This window comes from Diceros bicornis, chromosome 28, assembly GCF_020826845.1.
Source record: "Diceros bicornis minor isolate mBicDic1 chromosome 28, mDicBic1.mat.cur, whole genome shotgun sequence".
NCBI classification, from domain to species: Eukaryota; Metazoa; Chordata; class Mammalia; order Perissodactyla; family Rhinocerotidae; genus Diceros; species Diceros bicornis.
Genome location: NC_080767.1, coordinates 21,784,711 through 21,796,873, shown reverse-complemented (window position 1 = coordinate 21,796,873; position 12,163 = coordinate 21,784,711). Strand labels below are relative to the sequence as shown.

The 12,163-nt window shown below is 56.6% G+C and overlaps 1 protein-coding gene across 10 annotated transcripts in view; it reads right to left on the bottom strand.

Annotated features, from left to right (window-relative positions):
- Positions 1–286: 286 nt before the first annotated feature.
- The window catches only part of RGS3 (regulator of G protein signaling 3), a 122,207-nt gene continuing 110,330 nt past the window's right edge, over positions 287–12,163 (bottom strand). For 9 of the 10 annotated variants that reach the window (XM_058523832.1, XM_058523833.1, XM_058523834.1 and 6 more), the window contains 5 exons: positions 6,876–6,940; positions 3,222–3,323; positions 2,771–2,832; positions 1,985–2,151; positions 287–1,260 (listed from right to left, as the gene is read on the bottom strand). In XM_058523832.1, the coding sequence (XP_058379815.1) occupies positions 1,075–1,260; positions 1,985–2,151; positions 2,771–2,832; positions 3,222–3,323; positions 6,876–6,940 (582 nt within the window). In that variant the 3' untranslated portion in view covers positions 287–1,074. Of the gene's footprint in view, positions 1,261–1,984; positions 2,152–2,770; positions 2,833–3,221; positions 3,324–3,424; positions 4,188–6,875; positions 6,941–12,163 lie in introns of those variants that run through there. The other variant, XM_058523843.1, reaches the window with a different exon arrangement.

Genomic DNA, 12,163 nt, shown 5'->3' with positions numbered 1-12,163 from the left:
GTCACCTTACCAGCCTGTGCTTCTCTCTCATCTGTAAAATGGAGATAACCCCCACGTCCCAGCTTGTGGAGAGGATGAGATGACAAATGGGACGCGCATGGTAGAGTGCCCGGCACAGGGGATGCCGTTGTCAGGGAGCAGCCCTCACCGGTGTATCGTGTACATGGCTCCACGATGGGAGGCAGGGGATGGCAAGAGAGAAGACACTAGATTGACAGCCCAGCTACCACCCCTCCCAGCCCCTGTCATCCTCGGAAGGCTCAAAACCAGGAACACACAGAAAGGGTCAAGAACAAGAAATAACACGGGTCTTTTATTTGCTCCAGAACGTGGCTGCTGTGTGGTTTGAGGGTGCCATGCTTTCCCGGAGCCCCCGAGGGACACCTCGCTCGGGGGGGGGGCTGGGTTTCTCTGCAAGGTCAGATGGCAGCACCCACCCCTCTGGGCCCCATTAGTCCAGAAGGCCCAGCCGCCCACTCCTGGTGCCCGGGACCAGCGAATCCCCTGAAACTGGAAAACGGTGTCCACCTTCTCTGCAAGGTGGCTTTTCACAAGGCGTTGGTTAAAATATTGCACTTGTAAATTAAGAAAACTGATGAGGCAAAGGTTTCCTATGACAGGACGACGTGCCAAGCATCCAACTACTGATTAAATAAATAAAATTCAAGGCAGGGGTCTGAGCCGAGAGCCCCAGCGGCCCCCGTGGAGAGCCCCAGGGCCCAGGCCCCACGCCCCCTGCCCCGTCTGCCAGCTCTTTAAGGAACTTGGTCAACGCGAAGTCTCCGCAGCAGGGAGCAGCAGCTCCAGGTCTCACTCAGCCAGGGCCCCTGACCTGCCAGGGCCCTTGAGCCCCCTCGTACCGGGGCAGTGGGGACCCAACGGGGCCAGTCCTTCTACTCCTCCAGTGGCCTGGGCCTCTCTTGGTCCAGGCCTCGCATCCAAGTGTCCGTCTGTCCGTCCAGAGACGCAGCCTCTGGGGGCTCACTTGCCCCCTCCGTCGCAGGGGGGAGGGTGGCAGGTGGGGAGGTGGCCCAGCCCGCCTAGTATGAACTCTGAGCTCTATCCCGGCAGCCCCTAGAGTGGGGGACTCATCTTCTTCTGGTTAACGAGGTCCAGGTAGAGGTCAGAGCGGAGGAAGCGGGGATACGAGTCCTTCTCCATGAGCCCGAAGATACGCTTCTGCGCCAGGTCAAAGCAGCCCCGTGTGACGCTCTGCAGGTTGTCCTTGGTGTGCTCCCGTGTGTAGGAGTCCAGGTTGACCTGCGGAGGCAGAGGGCGGCACGGTCAGGGCTGCCCGTAGGGGCTGACTCTGGGACCGGGAGCCGGGAACGGGACCCATCCAGCCTCTCACCTCGAAGCCCCTCTGCTCCACACCTTACGGTTCAGCGTGCAGGCCCTCAGGCCAGCAGACTGGCTCAGTCACCTACTGTAGAGGTGGTAGGGTTTATAGGGCCTGAAAACACCACCTCTAGGGTCAGACTGCCTGGTTCAAATCCCAGCAGTGCCACACCAGTGTGGCCTTAAGCAAATCGCTTAAGTGCTCTGAGCCTCGGTCTTATCCACAGGCTAGAGATAAGAGTACATTCCTCAAAGAGTTGTGAAAACCAAGCAGTGATCACCCATATTAAAAGCACTTTGCACACAGTACCTGGCACACAGTAAGCGTTCAATAGAGGTTAGCTACTATGATTAGGCTTCTCAAGACTCTCCTCATTTTCAAAATGAAGATAATATTAAAACCTATTTTATAGGTTGTCGTGAGGGTTAAACCCGAGAACGCATACATAAAGGGCTTAGCACTTGCCTGGCACACAGTGCCTCAAGGCCATTTTTTAATCTATGGAATTCGGTTCTTCCTGGGGCCCTAGCTTGCTTCCTCCCCTCCACCAAGGGCACTCTGGCCTCTCCCCTTCCTGAGCTTTCCTTGAGGCTGCCAGGCACCCCCAATCGCTGAGAGGCCACTGGGCACAGGGATGGGCCATACCTCCTTGCACGCCTGGATTGCGATGTACTCAGCAAAAATCTTCTTGGCCTTGGCTGCCATCTTGGATTGGGACTTGACCTTCTTGAAGTCCTCACACGCCAGCCAGAATTCCAGGTTCTCCTCACTAAACTCAGTGCGAAGGAAGGCCTGGAACACTGCTAACCCATCTGTGAGGAGAAGCCCAGACCCCGGGGTTGAGAGGCAGAACCAGCCCGTTCTGCCCTCCGGAATCCCCAGCTTCCACTCCTGGGGCCTTTTGGGTGGAGTTGCTGGCAGCTTAGTAAGATGACCTGCTCCCCAGAGCCAAGAGCCCTGGGACGTGGTCCCACCCTTGCTATTGCCTCTTTGTGGGCCTTGGCCAGGTCTCTCCCCTGTCTGTGCCTCAGTTTCCTCATCTGTAAAATGGGGATCATCAGCCCCATCTTCTGAAGCCCTGAGGATCAGAGGGGATCCTGCCCATGAGACAGCGGGCACACTGGCCCAGTGTAAGCCCTCAGTACGTGGAAATGTTTATTGTATAGGTCTGAGTACACAGGTCCCAAAGGCTTCTAGCAGACCGTGCCAGCTCCCACGGACAGGGAGGGGCTGGCAGAAGCTGGCTCCAAGGCGGGACCAAGGGCCTGGGCCAGGCTCAGCCTCTCCCAACAGCAGGGACACCTGACTGGGCCCTGTAAAGGGGGCAAGGCAAACTCTCCAGGACCAGGCACACTCTGGGTCTGGGGGAGGAAGACAGGAGAGGGGAGGAAGAGAACACACGGAGGGAAACAGGCTGGAGCCCCCACTTACATTTGTGAAGCAGTAGCTTTTCCAGGGACTCGCCCCACTTGAGGGCTTCCTCGGAGGTGGGCCTGAGGGGCAAAGGAAGGGGCACAGTGAGGTTACCGAGAGGCTCGGGGAAGTCGGGTGCTGGGCTGGGTGGCTTCTGTTAGCCGCCTTGGACCAGGCAGCGGCCGAGCCCGGCTGGGGAGTCCAGGAGAGGACCCACCCCCTTTCTTGGGGCTGGCATCACTTGTAGCGCCCACCTCCGGCCCTGTCTGGCTGTCCTTCCCAGGGCGGCTGTGCCCCATGAGGACTGCTGCTTGCCGGGTACCCGGCTCCCTTGACAACCAGAGCCTCCATCCAACCCGGAGCTGGACCAAGCCGACAAAACCCCTTCCCATCAACCCCACTGCCAGCACCGCTCCCCTGGGGTCCAGTGAGTGCCTGAGGAGTCCCAGGGGTGCCAGGGAGGACCTACTTGAATGACTTCATCACTTTGTCTGCCTTGCCGGCGGGCTGGGCCCCAGGGGACTCGTTCCGCCGCCTGAAGATGCCCAGCTTGTTCTTCATGTCCTTGGCCCTGGGGGCAGAAGCAGAGAAGGGAGTCGGTCAGCCTGGCACACTCCACGCACGGGGCAAATTCAGGGTGGGGAGGTGCGGGCTGGGGCGAGGGGCACCTACTCCTTCATCGTGTGCCGCCTCTGGAGGTTCCCGTTGCGTGTGAGGTACATGCCTCGGAGCATCTCTGTAGGGCCCCCCAGCTTGGGGCCCCGGATGGTCTGCAGGGAGCACCCCCGGCTTCCTGGCTCCCACCCCGCGTCCCGGGCGGCCGGCAGCAACGGTGCAGGCTGCAGCCGTGCGCTCGCTGGGATCCCAGCCGGATGACTGGACTCCCAGGCACAGGCCGGGCTGGGACTCAGACAGGAGGAGCCAGGAAATGGGAGGGACCGGGATGAGGAGCAGAAAAAAGACTCTCCCTCCCGGCCAACCCTGACAGCGAGCCCCGTGAAAGGGGCATGTGTCTGCACGGGGCAGCCTCTGGGGCCCGCCCAGGCAGGAAGCCAGACCCAGTTATTTGTGACCGGCCTCCCCGTTACCATGGCAACGCCCGGGGAAGGAGGAGAAAACAAGTCAGCAAGTCAGCAAATTGCTGGGAGGACAGCAGGGTGGGAAGGGAGGCTCTGCCCACCAGGGTGGCAGGATTGGCTATTTTTAGCCAAGACCCATTTTTAGCCTGCCAACCCCCTTCCCCAGGCAACAGATTTCAGCTCTGGGCGAAGCTGCTGGCAAGAAAAGGGTTAAGTGTCTCAGGCTCATATTTGCCTCCCCTTCGTCCTACACTAGGCACCTCCCTCCCGGAGAATAGCTCCTGCCAGCCCGCCTCTCAGCCTCAGTCACTGGCTTTGGATACATCCACCCATGAATATGCAGGATGTCCCAAAAACTTAGCACAGTTTTAAGCTTGAATAACTTCAGAAGCACAAATCCTAGAAACTTTTAGGAACATTTGAAAATTTAATTAATGTTTTTACGCACATTTAGTTTTGCGATTTTTGAATAACAAATTTTTTATTTTAATTTTTGGTCCCTGTCCTTCTGATTAAAGACGAAAAATGCTGACTGAAACCAAAAGTTAAAATTAAAAATGTATTATTAAAAATCACAAAGCTAAATAAGTGTAAAAGAAATTTAAATAATTCAACTTTGAAATGCATTTTGTAAATCTGCAGCGTTTAGACTTTTGAAGTTATTCAAGCTTCAAACGGCACTAAGACCTGTGGGACACCCTGTGTAATTAAGGAAAGTGGTACCTGGGGGAGGTTAAGAGCTGAGGCACTGGAGGCAGACAGCTGCGGGTTCAAATCCCAGCGCCAGCAGTTACCACCGTGTGCCCTTTGCCAAGTTCCCTAACCTCTCTGAACGCCAAGTTTTCTCATCTGTCAGACAGGGATGATAATAGTACCTACCATCTGCTGGGGTCGTTGTGAGAATGCACATAAAGCTTTAGCACAGTGCCCCGGGGCAAAAGTGCTCAAGCTTAGGAGCTGAGGCCCCACGTGTCCTAAGGGTCTGGGGCAGCTGCCCAGGGATGGGGACCCTGCTCTAGCAGGTTCTAAGCCAATGAGATAAGGCCAGAAATCCAGGGATCTGCAGCCTCTGGGTGAGGATCAGGACCCTCAGAAAGCCCTGGGTGGGCTAGGAGCGAGAGTACACGGCTTTCTGGGGGCACTGTGCTCTGGACCCACCATCCAGGTGAGGACACAGAAGCCCAGGGAGGGGGAGGGGCCAGCCTGAGGTCCAACCTACAGGCTGCTCCATGCACCTGGGCTCCGGGCTGGCCCAGAGCCCACTGTGCTTCTCTGTGGCTGGAGGAGGCTGGGGCTCCTGCCCGGCCAAGCCTTTCCTCCCAGATGCACAGCCAGGCAGATTCACAGCTGCGGGGCACAGCTGAAGAGGTCCTTGGAAGTCCCTGATTACCACATGGGCAACTCGAGAAAGGATGGCAGAGGTCAGAGGGGTCCCATGTGTCCCCATGTGGGCCCAGAGGGCAGAACAGGGACCCACAAGAGGAAACTCAAGGACCACTTTCCTCCACTCAGAGCCATGAAAAGATGGAATGAGTGGCCTCCAGGGGATGGGCTGCCTCACTAGGAGCTCAGATGCTATTCAGCAGGGGTGCTATGGACCCCCTTCAGAATGCTGTGCACCAAGCTTAAAAACAACAGGCTCTGAAGAAAAAAATATGTATTTATATTTATAGATTTTTTAGAGCCAGCATGCCAGGTTTCAGATCTCAGCTGTACCACTCACTTGCTATGTTACCTTGGACAAGTACCTTAAGTTCCTTCTGCCTCAGTTTGCTCATTTGTAAAACAGAGTAAATAAGAAAAAAGGAAAAGTAAAATAAAAATAATGGTAAAGATGAAATGAGATAATATATCTCATGCACATAGAACAGTGCCCAGCACAATAAATATTAGTTATCTTTATTATTATCACAGATTCTAAGAGTCCTTGACTAAGATTTTAAGAATGTGAGCTTCAGGCATTCAAAAGGCCACGGCCACTCTGAGAGGAAAGGGGACCAGTCGGGGGACCAAGGCAGTTCCAGCACCCTGGACGCCCGCCCTCCTCTGCCCTCCACTGCTCCCCCCTGGGAGCGCCACCCCCAGCAGCTCTGGCGCTGCCTAGACCGGATGGTTGGTGCAAAGGACGGTTTTTGTGAGTTTTACCTTCCCTAGAAAGTGCGATTGTTCCTGGCTGCAGAGTGAGAGATGCCTACAGTTGCTGCAGGAAATTGGAGAGGGCAGGGGAGCTGGGCAAGAGTTTCTAGGATAGTGGGCCCAAGGTCGCAGCCAGGGAAAAGGTGGCGGGAGGCACCTGGGAAGGCTTCCTGCCCTCCTCCCCCAGGCCCGATTCCTGTCTAAGGGTGGGCACCACAGGACCTGGAGGGGAGGAGCCTCCATGTGCCCCGCTGCCTCCTCCTCAGGACCTCCCTGCAGCCTCCAGGGCCTCCGGTGCAGGGCTACAAGGAGACTGGAGGAGAACCTCCACATACCCAGTTAATTGGTACTTCTAACAAACCTCCAAAAGGAAAGTGTACGGGGCCCTGAATGTGGCCAGCAAGGCTGGAGAGCTGGGTATCTGCTAGCTGGACTAGCGGCGCCCCCTCCTGGCAATGTCCGGGACTGCTAGCATTCAAGAGCTCAGGAGAAAGGGGAACTCCGGGAACCGTCATCAGTCCAGCCCTTTCTCAGAGGGAGCAAAGAACTTGTCGACGTGACTCGGCCACTGCCTGGCTCAGAGGCTGGGTGGGGGCCAGGGCACCCTGGCTGGCTGCCTCTGCTTGGTTCCCCATGGCTTCCAGGTACCAAGTCAGCACCTTGCCTCACTCTGCATGGATGCTGAGGGCAGTGTCGGCTGCTCAGGATCCTGGTGACCCCACCCTGGGGCCACTGCTAAGCCCTAAGTTCCTGTTGTTCACTGGTGTCTGTCTGGGGCAGGACTGGGTGCAGACCCTTGTCCCACCTGTACCCCTGGAGGAGAGACCAGCCCGAGGGCAGAGGAGGAAGAGGGGTGCAGGGAGCCTCCCCGACCACAAGGGTGAGGCCTGTGGATCTTTCCAACGTACAAGTTTTTGCTCTTTCTCTTCCGGGAGGCTTCGTCATCGTCCCCAACTGTGTCAGGCCCGCTCATCTGCAGAGGAAAGACAGACATGTTGCAGTCTGGGCATCCAGGGGCTGCTGCCTGAGCAAAGAGAGGTTGAGGGATCCAACAGCTCCCGCAAACCAGCCCACCCACCCCCGAAGCCCCCAGCCCTCACAGAACCAGTGAGGGAGGGAGACCCGATACTGGGAACAGCCTGTCCATGGAGTGGCCCTGGCCTGGCAGAGCCTCCAGCCAAAGGGGTCTCTTCCTGGCACACCTAGGAACCCAGTTTGCAGGGGAGAAGCCAGAGACACAGCACTGATGGCAGAGGCATCACTGCAGGCAGTAGGGCAGGCTGAAGAGCAGGGCACCAGTTCAGGTTCTGCTGTGTGACTCGGCCCATCACTGCCCCCTCTGAGCCTCTATTCCCTAATTTCAAAATCCAGATCATAATGACTCACTCAGGATTCTGAGGTTGGAAGGAGACCTGAGACTGGTCAGCAGCGAGTAAAATGAATTATTACACAGGCCTGAGAGCATCTCTCTTGCCTTAAAGCTGTCCATGGCTCCCTAGTGCCCTCAGGATAACATTCAAACTCCATAACACGATGTAAAGCATCCACTATCTTAGGATCTTGGCAGAAAGTTCCATTTTAACATCAGTTACAACTCCTTCAGTTACATCTCCAGCCCGACCCCTGCTCCAGGACCTCCTCGACCCCGCCCTCCAACCAAATGGAACATCTTTACCTGCCCTGTCCCCTTACCGCAGGCCTTTGTGTGTGCTATTCCTCCCACGGGGGATGCTTTTGTGACTCTCCCACCTCCCTTTCCTCCTAAGACCCAGCCTCAGGAAAGAGCGAGACCTCGGGTAAGCCGCTTCAGTGCCTCCTCACCTGGGAAGCACTCCCCGACCCCTAGACCAAAGTTGTGCCCCTTTTGAGGTCCCCACCACATCCGAAATGGCTTGTTCCGAATCTGTCTCCTCTGCTTGACTGAGTTCTCAAGAGCATGGCCTCTGTCTGCCTGGGCCATCTTCAGGGGCCTGGCACACATTAGGAGCTCAATAAATTTTGTCAAATGAATCAATGAATCTAGAGGGAAAGCAGCCTGGGAAAGATGAATCTTGGGGCCCTCACTGCTTGATTCAAGGGAGCCTGCAAGTGCTCCCTGGCAGCCCACAGATTCCACCTCACCCCACCCCTGCTCCTCGCCTTTGCCTGTGCTGCACTCCCTTCCTGCAATGTCCCCTCCTCTTCTCCCAGTCTCCAACTCCTCCAGTCTGCCACTCCCGCTCTCCTCCAGACCACTCCAGACTCCCACCATTTCTTCTGCGGCTGCCCTCTGTCCCCCTTGCCCTCCCTGTGTTTGTCTGTCTTCCTCCAGGGGGAACCCAAGGCCCCAAAAAGTACCACCCCAGAACAGGAGCCCAAGAGATGCTCTGAGACGGCAGAGGAGCTAGAGCTCAGAGTAGGCTGGGTGTGGACACTCTGTCCCAAGACAAGACAGAAGGTGTGGATCTCAGCTGTGACTCCTCGTGAGCCTCACCCTGGGCCTCAGTTTCCTTCTTTGTAAAATAAGGAAGATAGGCTACACCTTAAAATACTGTGTTCTTAATTCTGGAAAGAAAAGCGGCCTTATTCCAGACACAGCCAGCAGGGGGAGCTACTAGCTGCAGTGGGGCACCCACCCATGGATGGATGGCTGGATGGCTGGATTACAGCTTCACTTCTGGAGCTTGCACTATAGGCCATATCCTGGAATGGGCATTATCTAGAAACTGTCTCATTAATCTTCACAGCTAGTCCATAAAGTAAACGGAAAGAAGTTGTCACTTGCCCAAGGATACCCAGCATGCATGTGACAGCTGGAATCTAGGGCTGTCTGAATTCAAGGCCTGTGTTTCTCCACTAGAGGTCACTGCCACTCAAATACAAGGACAGGGCACATTTTGAAGGTTTTCAGTGAAAGGCTCGGGAAATGCCGCTTCCTTCCTGAGAATGCTGCCCCACCAAGGTTGTAAACGTGTGTGTACGTGCGCACATGGGCACACACCCGTCTGTGGGGTGTGATTCCAGAGCCAGACCTGGGTATAGATCCTGCTTCCACCGACTTGGAGAAGTTTCCAAGCCTCTGATATAGGCATGGTGACAGCCACCCACCCGGCTGTTGGAATATTCCTGGGCCCCAATGGCCCAATCCTGGCACACAGGATGCCCTTAGCCACCAGGGGCTGCCAGCGTTTACTGCCCAGTGAGTGTTACTGCTGTCACCCCGTTACACACACAGGCTGTGGTCACACTGGCCTGGCTAGGCAGTGCCCTGAGCCCCCACCCGTGGGAAAGGGCCACGGGCCCTGGGCTTCCTCCCATTCTAACCTCTGCTTCCGCACTTTATCAATCCCACACAATGGGCCTGGGGACCACTCCCGCCCCGCCGCCACCCCTGCCTCTGCACTGCTGGGAAATGGGCTCCTCCTTCCACTGCTGGGAGGGGGTCATCTTCGGAAGGGACCCGCCACACCAATCAGTCTGATAGAGGGGCCGGGCGGCTCTGGGCCCCAGCGCAGCCAGGGAAACCCAGGCACCAAGGGGGGCCTGTGGGCCAGAAAGAGAAGAAAATAAGACGGGAGTCGGGGTTCTGATTCCTAGCCCGAGAGGCCCCCAAGGCTCCTCTCTCCAGGAGCTGCAGCGAGGCCGCCCAGGGCCCGGAACACGACGGGCCTCTCCTTCCCGCCCGCTCCCAGCGCAGTCTGCTACACTCCGTGACCCTCCCTGCTGACAGGCAGGAGGGGGCTGGCCCAGAACCACCCAGCCCTCCCTTCACTCCAGGCAGGAATCCTGGGCCTGCCCAGCCCTGATTCGGCCACCTCCAGGGATGGGAGCTCACCGCCTCGTGGAATAATCATTATAATTCTTATTGTAATTATAACCAGAATAAGAGTCATGGTTAAGAGTCTAGATTCTAAACTGGTGGGATCTGAATCCTAGCTCCGCCACTTATGAGCTAACGGACCTCAGCCAAGTTACATCCCCTCTCTGTGCCTCGGTTTCTTTATTTGTAAAATCAGGATAATAAGTGGACCTACCTAACGGAGTGAACACGCGGGAAGTGCTCAGCAGAGTGCCTGGCAGGGGAAGTGCTCGGGGCTGCCAGCCTCCGTGTTTACTGCTGGGATTCATTGAGCAGTCTCCGTGTGCCACTGGGCTCAAGGGCTTTCATGTACTTTATCTAATGTAATCTTCACAACCATTCTAGAAGCTATTTGCTGTTAATTCCACCACTTTACAGCTGAGGAAACTGAGGCGCACAGCAGGTCAGTGACTTGCCTGGGCTCTCCCAGCTGGCAACGAGCAGCGAGTTTCAGGTCTAGCTCCAGAGCCCATCCAGGACGGAGGGCTCTCCTGGGAGCAGGGCGTCACCAGCTTTCCCCCACTGGTCCCGACCTGACTTCTGGGGCCACCTGGCCATGCCTGGCTGCCCTCTCTGACCCGGCCCACCCTGGCAGGCCTCATGGAAGCTTGTGGAAACACTGGATCTGAACTCTACACTTATTTGTTTAGACATAGGAAATAATTCTTCTTTAGACTGTTTTTTAAATAGGAAGCTGGAAGGCGTTCTCACATCTTGGAGTTGGAAGGCATCTTAGGGGTCCTCTTGTCTGACCTCTGGCCTGGGAAAGAAGGTTAGCATGGCAGGGCTGGCACCCTCTGCTGACAGCCTCTGCCCAAGCCAGTTCCTGCAGGAGAAGGAGAGAAGGAAGCCCGGCCAGGCAGGGGCCATAGCCTCTAGTCTCCTCATTGTCAAAGAATGACCTGTGACCCTAGGCTGAGCTGGGCCAGGCTGGGGTAGAATTCAATGGCAGCGTCCTGGGCCCAGATGCTCTGGGGTTTTGCTGGCTCCCCAGGAAAAGGGCAGACGCAGGCCTGTGGATCTGCCCTGCAGGGCCTCCAGGGAACAGCCGGCAAGGCAGGGGTCTGGCAGCAGAGGGCACTGTGAGACAATTAACTCAGCACAAGGTGCCAGACCCGGGGGGTGACCCACGGGATAACCTTGGGGGGCTGACCTCTCTGGACCTCAGGCAGCCCATCTGTAAGATGACCACGGCTGAGCAGACCATCTAACAAGTCTGTCTGGTTCGGACACTCCTACTAGCAATAGAAATTGCTCAGTGCACGGGGGGCAGGATAACAGGCGGGGGAGGGGCAACTCAGGGACTGTCGCCTCTGTGACTGGCAGCACACACTCTGGGCACCCTCTGCTAAGCCACACAGCAGCACAATGACCAGCCCAAGGCCACACCAGCGCTGTCTGGCCCTCCTGGGTCTCATGTCATCCAGGATTAGTGCCATGGGCACAGAGCTTCCTACACACTGCCACCTTCTTCAATCCCTAGGACACCTCCATGAAGACCTGGCACTCCCATTTTATAGAGAACACTGAAGCTCAGAGAAAGACATAAGTTGGCCAAGGTCTCAGGACTGGGAAGGAGGAGGCAGAGCTGAGCCTTGATCCTGGGTCTGTCTGACTCCACAACCTGAAGATTCCCCCCTCTCCCCTTCACCAGGCTCTGCCTGGAAACAGTGGCCTGTGAGCATCAGCTGACCCTCCCAGGAACGCCAGGAAGATGGCAGTCATGGCCGAACCCACTTCCTCCCCCACTGCCAGCCCCCATCTCCTGCCCCTCGCCAGCATGAGGCGCACAGGGTCTGGGTAGAGCCAGAGAGGACTGGACAAGGGTGAGGCCACTGTCCAGCCCCATCATTACTCGTTCTGTGGCCTGGGACAAAACACTTCTCCCTGGGCCCCAGGCTCCCACCATAAGACGAGTACCACGGGTCCCACCTGGCAGCAGTGTTGTGAAGCTAGAAAAGGGAGCCGGAGGCCCTGCGTGATGTTGAGATGATGTCACTACTCTTGCTACGCTCTCCTCCTCCTCCTCCTCATCAACATGGTTCCCATTTACGGAGCACCCACCAGGTGCTGCGAGCCAGCCAGTGCCCGAAACACTTCATCCAAGCCGGGCTATTTAATCTTCCCAGCAACCCTATGAAGGAGGTATTATTACCACACCCATTTCACTGATGAGGAAACTGAGGATCAGAGAGGGGCAAGGACTTGCCCAAGGCCCACTGCCAGTGAGGGACAGAGTGAGACCAGGGTGCTTGTCCAGTCCCAGCCTCACTGCCCCTTGACAAGGGTAGTCTTCCTACTGAAGCCAGCTAGCTGGAGGGAGCAGGATATGAATGATGATGAAGGACTCGAGGCCTG